Source organism: Rana temporaria, chromosome 8 (assembly GCF_905171775.1).
Source record: "Rana temporaria chromosome 8, aRanTem1.1, whole genome shotgun sequence".
Classification (NCBI taxonomy): domain Eukaryota; kingdom Metazoa; phylum Chordata; class Amphibia; order Anura; family Ranidae; genus Rana; species Rana temporaria.
The window spans coordinates 74,576,777-74,595,658 of record NC_053496.1 but is presented as its reverse complement, the minus strand read 5'-3'; the positions used below and the strand labels follow the sequence as shown (position 1 = coordinate 74,595,658).

Sequence of the window (18,882 nt, the reverse complement as noted above, 5' to 3'; positions counted from 1 at the left end):
AGTGTTGGGAATGTTTGGAGTGCAGTGCTAGAAGTAGTGTAGGATTGGAGTAGTAGTAGTGTTGGGAATGTTTGGCGTGCAGTGTAAGCAGTGGTAGTAGTGTAAGATTGGAGTAGTAGTAGTGTTGGGAATGTTTGGCATGCAGTGTGAGGAGTAGTAGTGTAGGATTGTAGTAGTAGTAGTGTTGGGAATGTTTGGAGTGCAGTGTGAGGAGTAGTAGTGTAGGATTGGAGGAGTAGTAGTGTTGGGAATGTTTGGAGTGCAGTGTGAGGAGTAGTAGTGTAGGATTGGAGTAGTAGTAGTGTTGGGAATGTTTGGAGTGCAGTGTGAGGAGTAGTAGTGTAGGATTGGAGTAGTAGTAGTGTTGGGAATGTTTGGAGTGTAGGATTGGAGTAGTAGTAGTGTTGGGGATGTTTGGAGTGCAGTGTGAGGAGTAGTAGTGTAGGATTGGAGTAGTAGTAGTGTTGGGAATGTTTGGAGTGCAGTGTGAGGAGTAGTAGTGTAGGATTGGAGTAGTAGTAGTGTTGGGAATGTTTGGAGTGCAGTGTGAGGAGTAGTAGTGTAGGATTGGAGTAGTAGTAGTGTTGGGAATGTTTGGAGTGCAGTGTGAGGAGTAGTAGTGTAGGATTGGAGTAGTAGTAGTGTTGGGAATGTTTGGAGTGCAGTGTGAGGAGTAGTAGTGTAGGATTGGAGTAGTAGTAGTGTTGGGAATGTTTGGAGTGCAGTGTGAGGAGTAGTAGTGTAGGATTGGAGTAGTAGTAGTGTTGGGAATGTTTGGCGTGCAGTGTAAGCAGTGGTAGTAGTGTAAGATTGGAGTAGTAGTAGTGTTGGGAATGTTTGGCATGCAGTGTGAGGAGTAGTAGTGTAGGATTGTAGTAGTAGTAGTGTTGGGAATGTTTGGAGTGCAGTGTGAGGAGTAGTAGTGTAGGATTGGAGGAGTAGTAGTGTTGGGAATGTTTGGAGTGCAGTGTGAGGAGTAGTAGTGTAGGATTGGAGTAGTAGTAGTGTTGGGAATGTTTGGAGTGCAGTGTGAGGAGTAGTAGTGTAGGATTGGAGTAGTAGTAGTGTTGGGAATGTTTGGAGTGTAGGATTGGAGTAGTAGTAGTGTTGGGGATGTTTGGAGTGCAGTGTGAGGAGTAGTAGTGTAGGATTGGAGTAGTAGTAGTGTTGGGAATGTTTGGAGTGCAGTGTGAGGAGTAGTAGTGTAGGATTGGAGTAGTAGTAGTGTTGGGAATGTTTGGAGTGCAGTGTGAGGAGTAGTAGTTTAGGATTGGAGTAGTAGTAGTAGTGTTGGGAATGTTTGGAGTGCAGTGTGAGGAGTAGTAGTGTAGGATTGGAGTAGTAGTAGTGTTGGGAATGTTTGGAGTGAAGTGTGAGGAGTAGTAGTGTAGGATTGGAGTAGTAGTAGTGTTGGGAATGTTTGGCGTGCAGTGTGAGCAGTAGTAGTGTATGATTGGAGTAGTAGTAGTGTTGGCAATGTTTGGAGGGCAGTGTGAGGAGTAGTAGTAGTGTTGGGAATGTTTGGAGTGTAGGATTGGAGTAGTAGTAGTGTTGGGAATGTTTGGAGTGCAGTGTGAGGAGTAGTAGTGTAGGATTGGAGTAGTAGTAGTGTTGGGAATGTTTGGAGTAGTGTAGGATAGGATTGGAGTAGTAGTAGTAGTTTTGGGAATGTTTGGAGTGCAGTGTGAGGAGTAGTAGTTTAGGATTGGAGTAGTAGTAGTAGTGTTGGGAATGTTTGGAGTGCAGTGTGAGGAGTAGTAGTGTAGGATTGGAGTAGTAGTAGTGTTGGGAATGTTTGGAGTGAAGTGTGAGGAGTAGTAGTGTAGGATTGGAGTAGTAGTAGTGTTGGGAATGTTTGGCGTGCAGTGTGAGCAGTAGTAGTGTATGATTGGAGTAGTAGTAGTGTTGGCAATGTTTGGAGGGCAGTGTGAGGAGTAGTAGTAGTGTTGGGAATGTTTGGAGTGTAGGATTGGAGTAGTAGTAGTGTTGGGAATGTTTGGAGTGTAGGATTGGAGTAGTAGTAGTGTTGGGAATGTTTGGAGCAGTGTAGGATAGGATTGGAGCAGTGAGTAGAGAGTGAGTATTGGTGTGTGCGGTGGTGACGTCAGCAGGTCTCCCTCTGGAAGCGCTCTAGTAGTGCGGGCGGAGTGTAGTGATCAGTAGAGGGAGGTCAGTGAATGCTCCAGGCTCCTCGGTGTTGTATGTCAGTCGTGCTGTCCCATCTAGCGGTTCTCGGGCGCTCTCTCTCTCCAGTGTATGACCGGCCCCTGGAAGAGCTGAACGCGGCGAACTACTTCACCATGGCCGCCCAGTGTGACTCTATGAGCGGATACATGCACCAATCAGATCCCGGCTCCAACAGCGAGCGGAGCACAGACTCCCCGGTACCCGGCTCCGAGGACGACTCTCCCGGCCCGGCCGCCCCCCATGACCCGGAGTGGGCAGAGGAGAGATTCCGGGTGGATCGGAAGAAGTTGGAGACTATGCTACAAGGTAAGGAGAACTTTTCCCCAACAATGCGGGCTGAGCCGACACAAAGCTTGGCTGTCCCGTCCGTGACTCATCCTCATTGCTGGCCTCACACAATGCAGATCCGCTACTTCTCCCCATCCATCCATCCATCACTGCTCTGCTTCAGTGTCCGGGCCTGGGGGAGGCTGCTGCCCGTAGCAACCCCCTGAGGGGAAGGCTGCTGCCCGTAGCAACCCCCTGAGGGGAAGGCTGCTGCCCGTAGCAACCCCCTGAGGGGAAGGCTGCTGCCCGTAGCAACCCCCTCAAGGGAAGGCTGCTGCCCGTAGCAACCCCCTCAAGGGAAGGCTGCTGCCCGTAGCAACCCCCTCAAGGGAAGGCTGCTGCCCGTAGCAACCCCTGTTTTCCATGATGTCTGTATGTAGCATCCTCCCATGTCCTAGGTGTTATAAATGGTCAATCCCCTTATTGGGAATTTACATTATTTACTTGGTGTGTTTCTTCTATGTATGTTGTATTCTGTTCTTTCCTAAGCTGCCAGACCAAAGGGGGGTAAAAAAAATAAAATAAAAATATATATATATATATATATATATATATATATATATATATATATATATATATTATATATCTCTCATTTTTTTTGTTTACAAAAATCTCCAGATGGGCTTGTAGTGCAGCCTGGTGCTTCTATACAATAACATAAGGCATTGAGTATTTGTTTCTTCAGTAGTAAATGGTTGTTTGTTTGTAGAATGTGACTGATGCCTCACTATGTGCAACTGTTGCAGCATCCCACGCTACACAGGAGTTGCAATTTTTGTTCACTTAGCTAAACAGCAGTGTAACCTCCTCCATGGTGCTTGAGAGCTTTTTTTTTTTTTTTTTTGGTGTATAGTAGTTGTCCCCAAATTGCAGCACCTGGGCCACAAAAAACAACTTTTTGATCTGGCTCGACGGGGCGCTTCTCCCACTGACCCCCCCCCCCCCAACAATGGTGTGCTATTCCCCCCCCCCCCCCCTCCAACAACGAAAAGCTATACCTCCTGCCACCGTAGCCCCCCGAACAATTGTGCACTGTTCATCCTCCCACCAGCCAAAGTAGCCAACAGGTCATGTTTTCAGGGTTTCCCTCAGATGAAACGGCTGCGATAATTGCTAAGGCAGTGAAACTGATCAAATCACCTGTGCAAAATAATGGAAAGTCATGACCTGTTGGGGCGCCTTAAAGCAAAGGTCCCACTAAAAAAAACACATACACACATATATCCAGCAGCTGCTGACTTTTATATCCAGCATCTGCTGACTTTTAATAAATGGACACTTACCTGTCCAGGGTGTCTGAAACAATCGCTCGTCTCTCGGCTGCCCCAGACACCATCCTTGGTGAGGGAATCAGGAAATTAAGCGTTGCAGCTTCACTTCCTGGTTCCCTACTGCGCATGCGCGAGTTGCGCTGCACTTCTTCTCTGGTCCCCGCTGTGTTCTGTGAGCTGTGTGTCTTCCAGAAGACAGCGGGGGTACAGAGATCTATGCCAGGAAACGGGAGCAAATGCCTGTATTAGACAGGTATCTGCTTCCCCCACCTCCCCCTGAAAGGTGCCAAATGTGACACTGGAAGGGGGGAGGGTTCCAAAAAGTGGAAGTTCCGTTTTTGGGTGGAACTCCACTTTAAAGAGGAAGTAAACCCTCTGAAAGTCCCCCCCCCCAAAAAAACCTGCAAGAGGGAGGCATAATGAGCTAGTATAGCATAGCATACTAGCTCATTATGAATTACTTACCTGAGATCGAAGCCCCCGCAGCGGTCCTCGTTTCTCTCCTGCGCTGCCGTCATGATACCTGAGTGACTTCCGTGTATCGCTGCTCTGGCACTGTGACTGGCCGGAGCAGCGATGACGTCACTCCCGTGCATGCACGTGGGAGCCGTCAGGGTCGGCATGGACCCATTCCTTAACGGCACGCACATTGCGCATGCGGCGTAGACATCGGTGCAGGCTTTTCTGCAAATATCTCCTAAACCGGGTAGGTTAAGGAGATATTTCTTTCACCTACAGGTAAGCCTTAATCTAGGCCAGTGATGGCAAACCTTGGCACCCCAGATGTTTTGGAACTACATTTCCCATGATGCTCCACTACACTGCAGCATGCATGAGCATCATGGGAAATGTAGTTCCAAAACATCTGGGGTGCCAAGGTTTGCCATCACTTATCTAGGCTTACCTGTAGGGCCAAGTAGTCTGTAATGGTTTACAATCACTTTAAGGATTGGAGTTGAGTTGGAGATCCCCTGATGTATATTGTCCTTCAGAACGATAAGTGAAAACTGGACAATAAACAGAATATAAAAGCGTTCCTGCTGGAGATCGGATTACATTTTGTTTATATAGTCATAAGTCCCACAAATGTTGCTGGTAAAGACGATACAATAAATGACAACAGTTTTCTCCTGTTCTGTATACAAAAGGATGTTTGGTTATAATTGCAGATCAGTTACTTTCTTGTTGGTCTCAGTTTAGTTTTTTTTTCCTCATTTCCTGCCCCGACCTGAATGTTTTCCATCTGTATAGGTAGTAAATAAGATTGTCATCGAGCCTTTAATTAGAGCAGACTCCGCCTCCCTGCTTGGTACGCTGAATGTATTCTGGCTAGTTATGTCATTATGAAGTAGCTGTAGATTTCCATGTCAGATACTTTGATGGTAGATAGTAGTGAGTGGTTTGGTAATAGAAACAGCAGAATGTTGTTTTATACAGGAATATGTGGCTTTGACCAGGGCCATCTTAATAGCATCATGGGGCCCCCGGGCAAAGTAATGCTCTGGGGCCCCTACAATGATGACAGTGCAGGTAAACAGACAAGTGCAGGTAAACATCAAGTAGGTAAGAGGCAGACTGCCTCTCGTGTATCTATCACTCTCAGTGCCACCATGGGGCCCCCAAATTTGGGGCAGCGTGGGCTCAAGGACCAGCTGCTTTGGGCAAAGTGCAGGGGCCCCCCATGCAGCTGGGGCCCCTGGGCAGTGCCCAGATGTGCCCTCTCATTAAGACAGCCCTGGCTTTGACCTTAGGCCCTGTTCACACTGGCATTATAAACAGTAGTTTTGGGGCACATATTTGGCTCCACAAATGCCTAGCAAAGCAGCCTACAATAGTGTGGGCAGAGCCGTTCACATTTGAAAAGTTGTATGCGTGTATTTGCATGGTTTCACGGCATGAAGCTACATCTCAACTCCTTCCATTCGGGTCTATGGTAATGCGCCTGAAGCGCTTACAGTGCGTATTCACAAGTGTTTATCATTTATTTATTGAGGTGGGGAAAAAAAACACTTCCTCTTAGACCCCTTTCACACTGCGGCCGCGTTAATGCCACTTTAGCGTTTGAGCTGCCCTTTTTGGCCGCTCGCAGGGCGCTTTTAAATCCAAAGAAGGGGTTACAACCTCCCATGTTGCAGTGCTACCAAATCACTTTTCAGGCACTTTGGTAGTGCTGCCCATTCATTGCAATGGGCAGGGACATTTGGAAGCGCTGTATACAGTATAACCGCCCAAAAGATGCTTCTTGCAGGACTTTTACGATCGTCCTGGGTGTGAAATTGTCCATTGTAACGAATGGGAGGCAGTTTTCAGGCGCTATTTCTAACTTTAAAATGCCTGAAAGGGGTCTTGGGGTCGGTTCACAGCAAAATCGCACATGAACGCTGTCCACGTTCGTGTGTGTGTGTGTTTTTATTTATTTTTTTCAGACCATGCATTTTTAATAGGCTGCACATATTGCCAGAAAGCACAAAAAATACTACTTGTGCCACACCAAGTCTTATGGTACTGTGGTACCATGCATTCTGGTGCCTGCAAACGTACTGCATATTGCAGTCTGTGTTGGGGTACCATTAACGATGTGTTGGCTGCTGCAGCAGATTTTAAAGATGTGCGTTGGAAACGCGCATGCAACATGCCTTTCCCCCACAGTTCTGGTGTGAACTGGCCCTTAATAAAACAACGCTTAGAGGGTGTCTGGGGTGCATTTGATTTGGTGTAAACTATTATTGTGACAGTCAAAGTATGTCACATGAGGCAAATTATCTGTTCGTTTATGTGGTGGCTGCTTTTTTTTTTTTTTCTCTTCTTTTAGGTGAAGTACAGAAAATACCTGTTCGTCGTCATTTGAGAAATCCAGTGTTCCTGTAACTTCCTGTGCAATGAGCTGAATCTATTAGCCAGATTCAGGTACGTTTACGCGTTAATTTAAGCGTATTCTGGAAACCAGACACGCTTAAATTGGGCTAAGATACGAGCGGCGTAAGTCTCCTACGCCGTCGTATCTTAGGGTGCAATTTTCCCGCTGGCCGCTAGGTGGCGCTTCCGTTGAGTTCGGCGTAGAATATGTAAATGACTAGATACGCCAATTCACGAACGTACGTGCGCCCGGCCCATTTTTTTTACGTCGTTTACGTATGGCTTTTTCCAGCGTAAAGTTATTCCAACAAATAGCTGGCCTAGCCAATGTTAAGTATGGCCGTCGTTCCCGCATCGAAATTTGAAAATTTTACGTCGTTTGCGTAAGTCGTCCGTGAATGGGGCTGGACGTAAATTACATTCACGTCAAAACCAATTCGTCCTTGCGGCGTACTTTGGAGCAATGCACAATGGGATATGTACACGGACGGCGCATGCACCGTTCGTAAAAAAACGTCAGTCACGTCGGATCACCAATCATTTACATAAAACGTGCCCCCTCATCCGAATTAGGCGCTCTTACGCCGGCCCCATTTACGATACGCCGCCGTAACTTAGGAGGCAAGTGCTTTGTGAATACAGCTCTTGCCTCTCTGATTTACGGTGGCGTATCGTAAATACGATACGCTGCCTCAAAGATGCGCCCGGCTACCTGAATCCAGCTATATATGTTAGTTTTCCCAGCTACTATCTGTGTACTACAAAACCTCTTCCTATATATTGGAGATGAGGAAGTGTTTGTAGTTTAAATTGTCAGAGTAGCCAAGGATGACATTGAAACAATAGAGTGAGTGGGCATTGTCACCCTTGGACAGGAAGTGTGTTACTGGCAGGATCCTCCCAAGCATTGCGTTTCTCAAGCCCCCCCCCCCCCCCCCCAGAGGATCCCTTAACATTTTCTTGTTATGGGGAGCCCCCGATTAACCACTTCCCAACCGGCCTATAGCAGAATGATGGCCGGGCAGTGTTTCAGTTATTTTCACTGGGCGTCATATGATGTCCAGCAGGATAACAGCCGCCCTATGCCTGTGGGGGTCAATGGCGATGCCCCCTACGTTGGTGGTCAGTGGGACGAATGACCTTAAAGTGGTGATCAGAAATCCCCACCCCCCTCCCTTTCTAGACAGATAAAAAGATCACTGGTGTTATGCTGCTGAATATGTCGAGTTGCGTTGGCACCAACTTTATGCAAGTACCATCAGATTAAAGGACAATTGGCCAAAGAATGCCAAATAACCTCTGGAGGAAACCGAAGGATCCCTGGGATCATAGTTGTGATCTTCCCACTCTCTTTTTCTCTTTGCATTTTCGATAATATAAATTAAATTTAAAAATCAAGCGGAGAAGTGGGACCACCCCTGATGGCTGTGATCTTCCTGCCATGGGTTGCCAAGAAACACTTGGGGTGAGGTGGTGTTTTAATGTTTAGTATTTACCAAAAACTGAAATATCAATTTTGGGTGGGCATGGTCAATAAAAGCTGCTGGGTGTTTTTATTAGAAAGCACTAGGAGTTGTATGAGTGCTAATCCTGTGGCCCTCCAGCTGTTGAACTACGAGTCCTATCTATGCCTCTACCTTTGGGAGTCAGGCTTGTACCTGTCAGCCTGGCAATGCCTCATGGGACTTGTAGTTTCACAACAGCAGGAGGGCCATAGGTTGAGCACCCATGCATGGTTTGTGTAAAAATATTATTAGAAAGTTTTCTGCTTTTATACCTACTTGCATAATAATATTTATATTATGAAAAATGTGGGGTGGAAAGTAATGCTGCGTACACATGATCATTTTTCGGGTTGTAAAAAAACAACGTTTTTCAGGCTCTAGAAAAAAACGTTTTTTTACAACTTGATCATTAAAATGGCCTTGCCTACACACGATCGTAAAAAAAAAAATGCTCTAGCAAAGCATGGTGACTTACGACGGCACTTTAAAGGGGAAGTTCCATGCGGATGACGCCACCCATGGGGCTGCTTTAGCTGATTTTGTGTTAGTAAAAGACAATTTGCGCTTTTCTGTCTGTTACAGCGTGATGAATGTGCTTACTCCATTACAAAGGGTAGTTTTACCTGAACGAGCGCTCCCATCTCATAACTTCTGAGCATGTGCGGGTTTTTCATGTCGTTAAAGCCCACACACGACCATTTTTTACAACCCGAAAAACAACAACGTTTAAAACGTTGTGAAAAAATAGAGCATATTCGAAAAAAAAAATGCCCGTTTTTCAGAACCCGAAAAATGCTCTGAAGCCCACACACGATCGTTTTTAAATTACATTTTTAAAAAAACTTCGTTTTTTACAACCCGAAAAATGATCGCGTGTACGCGGCATAACTCATAAGGTGATTCCTTATGCAATCTCAGCAGTTCTAATACAGCTGTGTAACACGGTGTATGGATAGAAACGAGCCTGTTCTCAACGTTGCATTAGAAAACGCATGTTCAAGTCTCTCAGTGTGTACTTTTTTTTTTTTTTTTTTTTTTTTTTTTTTTATGTGCTGTGTTAAAAATCAATGCATTTTAAATGCCTTCTTCCTGCAGGCACACGGGGAAACCCAGTCGCGTGACTTGGGAAAACGCACTATTTAAAATGCATATTGCATTTTCAAATCTGTTGCCATTGACTATAATGTAATGCGCCATTTTACCAAAAACACACCAGGTCTTGCTCGATCAGTGCATCACGCAGGATTTTCCAAAAAACACAACATGCTGATTTTAATTGTAACTAGTTTTCACGTTCTTTAATTTTGTGATCCTGCATTGTAGCTCACATAAAATGCGATGGCGGGAATGTGCCCTAAATGATCATGCTGGTTATGTGCATAGAAAACTTGGACTTTTTTTTTGGTGGTATTTAATCGCCACTGGGTTTTTAAGAAAGTCCCAGCATGAACTCCTAATATCTAAAGATGTGACCCCCCCCCCCGAACAGGAACAGAATGGAAATCTTCCAATATAAGAACTATTTCTGGTGGCAACCAAGGATTTCCCTCAATTTCTTGGCTATGGAAACAGAAGTAAATGCAAAATTCCCCCAATGGGACACAGTTTTTTTTTTTTTTTTTTTTAAATACTAAGGTTTTGGATTTAGTTCTACTTTATTTGTGCATTCCATGCCTAATTTATTTGAGCTTCTTATGAAAGTGGCTTAATGAATTTTCATTGCAACCAGTAAGAATCTTCTTACCATATTGTTCAGGTTTGCAAATGGAAAAACTCTCTTGTTTCTGTTGGAAAAGCTTTAAAATTCATCATTCGGAGTTTCGGACACATCTTGAAGCCCATATAGCTGTTTTACCAAGTCCTATTCCTTATGGGATGTATAGTGATTTTTTTTTTTTTTTTTTTTTGCCGACACTCGCATTCTTTCCCAAGTCCTCTATGGACTGCAGAGTGGAAGGCCTACAGCTGAACTGCACCGTCCACTTGTGGCTTTTTCAGACAGTTATTTGAAAGACATAAGGACTGTGGTTTGTTTACCCTGCGAGGGAAGCTTGGGCAGTTTTCCCCTAGGATCCCATAGATTCCAGTCAGCCTGAGACCTTTAGCCCAGTGCCAGAAGAACATCGCTTTGTGTTTTTACAGGATTACACTTTCGTAAGGAATGTTTTAATTCCAAAGTACTCCAACACCTTGTGATCTGCTGATCATGTACAACATATGAAAATTAAAATCAGACTTCCCTTTTATTCTCTTATTCAAGCATATACATGATAACAGATCAGGTCAATAAAAACGATGGTTCAAGGTGTTTAAAGTGCAAATTGAACCCCCAACATACCTAGAAGCAATAAAAGACGTACAGGCTTACCTATGGTGTAGGCAGTGTTTATCTCGCCCCCCCTTTGCTTTAATTTATTTGACGAAAATATTTTCTTTGAAATGATCCACATAGGATAAAACGATAATTCTCCCACTCTACAAGACTTTAGTCCGGCCTCACCTGGAGTATGCTGTCCAGTTCTGGGCACCAGTCCTCAGGAGGGATGTACTGGAAATGGAGTGAGTATAAAGAAGGGCATTAAAGCTAATAAAGGGTCTGGAGGACCCTAGTTTAACCACTTAAAGGGGTTGTAAAGGAAATATTTTTTTTTCCATAATAAGCATCCTTCACCTGCAGACATTCCTCTTTTCACTTCCTCATTGTTCGTTTTTGCTCAGAAGTTGCTCTTTTTCTTCTCTGTTCTGTTCACTTCCTGCTTGTCTGATTTTTTTACTCACCACCGTGATGGGAGGCTTTACTACGGTGGTCAGTAACGTGCTCACCCCCCCTGGGAACTACATCTGTGTGGCAGGACGCTCTCTACGTGTTAGAGACTTCAAGGAGGTGTGAATTACTGGGCGTGGCACAATTCATACTGGGAAATGTAGTTCTTACATGAACGAGCGCCGCAAACCAGGAAGTGAATGAGAGAACAGAAACTAGAATGCCGGAGGTGATATAGATGAAGAAATTTAATAGGTATTTACTAGTTTTTTAACAGAATCATTACACTATTCTGTCTGTCTACCTTACAGATATTAATTTTTAGGCAAAACATTTTTTTCCTTTAGTGACCCTTTAAGCCCCGGACCAATATGCTGCTAAATGCCCAAAGGCGTTTTTACAATTCGGCACTGCGTCGCTTTAACAGACCATTTCGCGGTCGTGCGACGTGGCTCCCAAACAAAATTGCCGTCCCTTTTTCTCCACAAATAGAGCTGAAGCAGGGCATTGCGGGCAGTATAGTCGCGCTGTCCCATTGATTTCAATGGGCAGCGGTGGAGGAGCAGTATACACACTGCTCCAGTGTGAAAGCCCTCTGGCTTTTACATTGGAGCAGCTTTTGAAGGGCGGATTGCAGGTGCTATTTTTAACGCTATAGCGCCTGCAATACGCCCTCAGTGTGAAAGGGGTCTAAAGAACAGGCGGTGGTTTCAGTGCATCAATAGTTTGAAAAAACTATTAGATAAGCACCTGATGACTGCAACATACAGGGATATACAATGTAATACTGACATAAAATAGCACATCTAGGTTGGACTTTTTTTCTTTCAACCTCAACTACTACTATGTAAGTTTAATGGTGTTCTGTCAGTAATGCCATTCGCACCTATTTTGGGATGAGTCCTAAAACAGACCATTTAACCCAATAGTGTGATTGGGCCCTTTCACTTTTGTGTTGATCAATTAAAGGAGTTTTAAAGTCTTGTTTTGTTGGTATTTTTTTAATTACTGTATGTCATTCTTGCCTCCTGTGCAAGGTTTTTTTCAGTGGCCCTGATCCTCCTCTTCTAGGGTCCCTCCGTGGCGCTCATGGTCCCTCCCTCTTAAGTGCCTCAATGGAGAAGCGCTTTTCCTGGGGGCACTTGTGCGGGCATGCTCCTGTGTCCTGTTGCTGCGTCCATTGACACACAGCAGGATCTGTGTATATATAGCACACTACAAGGGTCAGATGTATCTCTTCATGGAATTGGTGGACTGAATTGTGAATCTTCTGTGTATGGGTAAAAAAAAAAGTTTCTTACAATTGCAGCCATACTGCAAAGGAGAATTTTCATGCTTTTAGGAGTTGGTCTTTGAATCCAAAATCCAGTCCAGATTTTAAATTTTTTTTTTTTTTTTTTTTAAGGATAACTAGCGCCAACAATTTGCGCAGCACTTTACTACATAAAAGGAAGGCGGTACAGTTGCAGTACAATTCAAGACGAGAGGTTTAGGAAGGGCTCTGTCTAAATCTCCTCCTAGCCTAGTTTCATATCTTCGTGTCTCACCTTTGCAAAGGTACAGTGGCCTAGTCAGTTGAACTGAATGCTCTACTTGTGTTTCAAAAGGTCCCTGAACCTTTATTAACCACTTGAGTACTGCGCTATAGTCAAAAGACTACATCACTGTACTATAGTTCTGGCAGGACTTCCTCCCAAAACCCACCTTCTGTGACAGCTGAACACATATAAACAGACTTGCAGACATCACATGAATTTGTGTTTATTTTTTTCATATGGGTACAGTGTTGCACGACTACACAGTTGTCATTGAAAGTGTGACAGCGCTGAAAATTGTGCTAGGCAGGTAGGGGGTCAAAGTGCCCGGTATTGAAGTGGTTAAAATGCAATTACACAGAAACTGCATGGTGCTTTCAGTGTGTCATTAAGAGTTAATGGCACCCCCATGTATTAAAAGCAGCACTTTTTCTGTGTGGCCGCAGGAATGCATGCGATTTACACACTCAAGCGCACAGATGTGAACCTAGCCTTAATGTCTGTTTAACCACTTAAGGGCCCCTTCACGCCGATATACGTTGGCAGAATGTTTTGCTGTGAAAATGACAATGGTCCCAAAAAATGTGTCAAAATTGTCCGATCGCTGCTATTGGTAGTAAAAAATAAAAAAAAATTAAAAAAAAAATAATAAAAATGCAATAAAACTATCCCCTAGTTTGTAAACACTATAAATTTTGCGCAAACCAATCGATAAACGCTTATTGCGATATTTTTTGGGGGGGAAAAAAATGTAGAAGAATACGTATCGGCCTAAACTGAGGAAAAGTTTTTTTTTTTTTTTATTTTTTATTTTTTTTAAATAAAATATATATATGTGTGTGTGTGTGTGTGTGTGTGTGTGTGTGTGTGTGTGTGTGTGTGTGTGTGTGTGTGTGTGTGTGTGTGTGTGTGTGTGTGTGTGAAGACTATTGCATTTTTAAAATCGCTATATTTTTGTTTATAGCGTAAAAAAATAAAAACCGCAGAGGTGATTAAATACCACCAAAAGAAAGCTTTTTTTTGTGGGAAGAAAAGGACGCCAATATTGTTTGGGAGCCACGTTGCACGACCGAGCAATTGTCAGTTAAAGCGACGTAGTGCCGAATCGCAAAAAGGGGCAAGGTCCGGGTCTTAAGTGGTGAATGGAAATGTCTCAGCAGATGCAAAGAAAGCATTTTAACCACTCTATCTACAAATAAACACAAAGGTCTGGCCTGGGGTTGGGCTTTTTTCTTATACCCTAACGTTGCAGGCAATGTGTAACGTCTTCTTTGGGGGGGGGAATCGTTATTTAGTATTGTGTGAGATTTTTGTAATAATGGAATGTTTGTTCATTTACGTGATTAAGACTTAGAATATGAACTGCCAAAGTCTGAATAACATCGCTTACAAAACACAGAACATCTGCTTTCTAGTTGGGTCCTTGGAGCTCGCTTACGCAAAGAATGTAGACAGTTTCAAAACTCGGCTCAGCGCAGATGGGTAAGAGAAGGCGACGCTTACAAAAACTATTATGCTGCGTGTTGTAGTGGCAGTCAGAAGAGCGGGCAGACTTCTTGTGGTAGATGGTATTGAAGTGTACAGCTTGGCAGGCAGTCTGGGACTTTCTAAAGGAAGAGTTTGTTGAGTGAATCATTTTGACTATAGTGTGTGATTTGAGGCTGCAAAAGGGATGAATAATGTTTTGCAGGCCGCCAGGGTCTGGAAGGAAAATCTCCCTTATTCTGAGCTGAAGAACTTCCTGTATTGCGACCTCCTCAACTCTCTTCCGAGCTTCATATTAGTTCAAGCAGCGGATGTTGTTGACATATTCCACAACGCTGTTGGACTATTCGCACTTCCAACCAGTTTTTATTTTAGGTCTCATCACTACTTATAAATAGTTTGTGGCCAAATTTGTCAGATAAGTCCACTCCTTTTAATAACCGCTCTGTTTTATATAATTGTTTGTACAATTTATAATTCACAGTGCAACATTGTGCTCTGCAGAGTTCTTTGCAGAACAACTCGATGCATATCCAGCACCAATGATGTTGATGAATTTTATCGCCTTACTCAAATCATGTAGACTTACAAATACACATATTATACGAGAGCTGGTATGATCAGACCAACATGGCAGTAAGCATAGATTTTTTTTTTTTTTTTTTTTTTTTTTTTTTTCTTTTGATAAAAATAAATACATTTTTTATGGATTTTCTCCTTCTCCTTCCCCCCCCCCCTTACAGTGTTTCTATACGTTCGTGCATATACTGTGTGGGAAAATATACACTGTAACTTTTTTTTTTTTAAATATAAGTGTGTGTGTGTGTGTGTGTGTGTGTGTGTGTGTGTTTTTTTTTTTTCATGGTGTTTTCTTTACGTACTTGACAGTATTTTTGGTACATTCTAGTGCAGGGGTGCCCAACTTTTTGAGGCGCGAGGGCCACTTTATCGACTTGCTCATTGTGGCCCGCAACAGGTTACCATCAGTGGCGTATGGTTTGTCAGCGCCCAGGGCGAGGCAATTAATTTGCGCCCCCCTAATCTGTGGACTTTTAGCACCCCCCAAGTCCCTTCACTTCCTACAATAGTACAAACCAGCCTGATTCCCACACTGACCACTGCACTAACCTACCTGACCACTACACTAACCTACCTTCTTCCTATACTTGCCACCACTACACTGACCTACCTGTCCACTACACTACCTGATTCCGGCACTGTCCACCTCCACAACACGGCACTGTCCACCTCACACCCCCCACTGTGTGTGTGTATATGTATGTATGTATGATTAGTGGGGATGGAGACCAGTGTAAATACTCATGCTGTATATATGATATAATGTAGAAGGACACACAGACCAGTTGTGGGCAGTGATGATGAATACAGATTGGGGAGGTGTTGTATTTCTCTAAGTCGGACTATAATCCACCCATAGACATATTGATAACAGTCAGTGTTCTGCACACCCCCGGCCCCCCTCCCTGGTCCCTCCATACCTCCCACGTGGGGACTACACCACACCTCCCGGACTTTTCCAGAAGTTTTTTTTTTATTTAACTTTGGCTGCTCCCTCTCCCCAGACCGTATCCACCCCCCTCACCTGCAACTTGTATCTTCTATCAGTCTGGAGGTGAGGGGGGGCCTGGAGGAGGTGAAAGGCAGCAGTGTTCACAGGGGTGGAGGCAGGACTCCAGGAGCCAGCACGATCGCGGATAGGCCAGCCTGGCCGTAATCGCAGATAGGCCAGCCCCACCGTGATCACTGATAGGCCAGCCTCGCTGCGATCACGGATAGGCCAGCCCCACGCACATGACCCCATTCACTAATGCTCGGAGATGGCGGGTCGGGAGCCCGCGATCTGGGCATGCCGACTCGCCATCTCAGAGCAAGACATGGCGGGCCACATGTGGCCCGCGGGCCAGCGGTTGGGTACCCATGTTCTAGAGGTAGTGGGGGGAAAAGCAGATATTTTTAACCTTCATGCAGAGGCTGCAACAAGTTAAAAAAATAAACTTTTATGTTTAGAACCACTTTGAATAAGAAATTAATCTTCTATCTGGGAAATTGCACTTACAGTTGTCTGTGATGAACTGTAGTGCTCACAGCTTGTTTCCAGTTTAAATTAAGTATAGCCTGCAAAAGTGGACTAAAATCTCTCTTAATGGGTTAGCTCCTCCCAAAACTGAATTTTCTGCAATGAGATTTAAAGTAGCAGTCTAGGCAAAACTTTAACGGGCTCAGATTCAGCAGTACACATGGTTTAAGTTCACACAGATGGCATGGGGGTGTTAAAAGCAGGCAATAGATCTGTGTTTTTTTTACGACTTTGCTGACCACCTACCTACACGTTTAAATGGACACTCAGGTCCGTTCACATTGCCATGGCTGCAATGCTTCGCTTTGCGACAAACTTTAACTTGTCATGTTGTGTTTGCCAGGCATTTCCCTTGCCAAATGCACTCATTGAAGTTAATAGGACTGTGATGCAACTGCTTGAGAAGTGCTTGGAACATATTTCAATGTAAAATCCCTATTGGGATCAACAACCAAAAAATCAGGCATTTTAGTAGGTGGTAAAGTCCAGGTGATAAAGGCCTGATTTGTGTTTTTCTGATGTGGTTAAATTCCAAAGTTTTGAATTTGTGGGGGTTCCTCCTCTTCTCTTTTTTTTTTTTATTTTTTTTTTTTCAGGATGAAAGATGACTGATGGGCAGTACATTTTTGTGTTAAGGCATCTTCACTATGTAATTCTGTGTGCTAAAATGTAATTTTTGCTAATGAGTAATGAGAGTTTTTGCCATTTTCTTCTCCATGCATTCAAATAAGGGTATAGAGGACTACAACGTAGAAGGTAAGATCTGCCTTGATTACTGTTCTTGTTTACTGGCTTGTTACTTTTTGGTGTTTAGTGAAAGAAGATCTCAGTTGTCAAGGTGTCAGTCCCGTGCGCAGAAGCATCTGTGGCCAGTGTTTCAGCTGTAACAGCTGAGATTTATTGTTTGTCTTCAGACAATGCAGCGCCGCTGAAATGTCAAGATGCCAAACCTTGGTAGAAACCATAAAAACACCCATTTGTTATGTGCACAAGTACAATGTGCTGCCTATCTAACATATTGATAAAGCAATATGCTGCTTTGTCAAAGTTTACTTGGCTTGACCTATACCTGTATGCTCAGGGGTGAGTATAGGATTTTCAGAGGGGGTAGGGAAGATGTTGGGTTGTAAATTCCGGTGTTAACAAAGTAATCTTTCAATCCTGTATTAAATGTCAGACTTTAATTGTTAAATGTCCAAGTCTTCATAATTATACCACAGCTTATCTACCTTGCAAGTTTGGAGAATCTGACCTGTGAGTAACACTTTAGGTCCAATTTTGGAATTCCTGCAAAATTTTAAAGCTGCTCATGCTACTTTTTATTGAACTAGAGAGTAATTTAAAACCTTACATTTAGTAAAATACTTGGGGGCATACAGCCCCAGTTTAATAATGCACCTCTAATATGATGATCTGTCTTTCTTGTGGCTACTATAATATCGACACACACACACACACTTTGGCTGTCCGAAACTGCAACTGTGAAGATTGTGATGTCACCGCCTGCCTCTCCTCCTCAAATCAGAGAATGCCTTCTATCATTGAATAAAATGCAAAGTGCTCTGTAAATGGTGGCTAAGCGAGTGAACCCTTGTGTTCACTATTCAGAATATCAGTTACTCAACATGTGACTCGGAAGATCACAGTAGTCTGCACTACTAGAGTGATTCTTCACTTTCACAGTGGCCCTACTAGGGTGACCACATTTCTAAACGACCATTCAGGGACACCATCCCTTCCCAAAAATCCGCTTGTGCTGTAACGAATCACAGCACAGTGATTGGACACAAGAGGAGGGATTTATGATTTCTCCAATCACAAGCAGGGGGGAGGAATTGTGCTCCTCCAGGCTTTCCCGGCCAGGACAAATACTGTCATTGAGTAAAGTGTTGATGTTGTGGCCTTTTTTGGGGGGTATCAGATTGGCCTGGGGGGGGGTGGCTTTATCAGTTTCATTCCGTGACACTGTATTGTCCTGGAATGAATGTGCCCGGGACAGACCTGCAAAATGCGTGACTGTCCCGGGCAATTCGGGACACGTGGTCACCCTAGGCCCGACAGACAAGGAATATATAAGCTGAACCAATATAACTATGCAAAAAAAAACACAACAGTAAAATTAGTTATGCCAGTGATGACGAACTTTGGCATCCCAGATCAACTACACTGCAGAGTGCATAAGCATCATGGGGAAATGTAGTTCCACAACATCTGGGGTGCCAAGGTTCGCCATGACGGTTAAATGCATTAAAGCATGCTGGTTGTACTCGCTGTGGTACCTAAAGGAGTTAATCCTCCACATTGTGTAACAAGGCTCTTATCTTCTCTGATTCTCCCCTTCCACAGTCCCCAATCTGCTGATACAGAGCCTTTTCAGTCACTCTGCACATGCTCAGTTTGGTGTGTATTGCTAGAGTTTTTGTTTGTTCTTGGGAGTGTGCATGTGATGAGCACAGGGCCAATCTGCACTGTCCATACAAAGGGTCAGGGGTCCTGCAGCCTCATAAGACAGTCAGAGGAGAATGAAAACTCCTCCTACAAGCTTTAACCAGACACTGATAGAATACACAAGACTGCTATATACTGCTGATGAGAAAAGGTATTTAGCAGTTTATATTTATTAAACAATTGTATTAACGTGTACTGTGGAGACCAGATATAGTGAATGCAAAGTCCTTGGTTTAGTAACACTTTAAGCAAGTGATGGCGAACCCCCCCCCCCCCCCCCCGAAATGACATTGCCTGTGATGTTCATGCACTCTGCAGTGTAGTTGAACATCATGGGAAATGTAGTTCTTAAACATCTGGGGTGCCAAGGTTTGCCATCGCTGCTTTAAGCTTTCATGTAACAGGC

The 18,882-nt window shown here is 44.0% G+C and overlaps 1 protein-coding gene across 3 annotated transcripts in view; it reads left to right on the top strand.

Moving 5' to 3' along the window:
* The first annotated feature begins 2,110 nt into the window (after positions 1-2,110).
* The window catches only part of BICC1 (BicC family RNA binding protein 1), a 294,348-nt gene continuing 277,576 nt past the window's right edge, over positions 2,111-18,882 (top strand). For 2 of the 3 annotated variants that reach the window (XM_040362048.1, XM_040362049.1), the window contains exon 1: positions 2,111-2,493. In XM_040362048.1, the coding sequence (XP_040217982.1) occupies positions 2,178-2,493 (316 nt within the window). In that variant the 5' untranslated portion in view covers positions 2,111-2,177. The remainder of the gene's footprint in view (positions 2,494-18,882) is intronic. The other variant, XM_040362047.1, reaches the window with a different exon arrangement.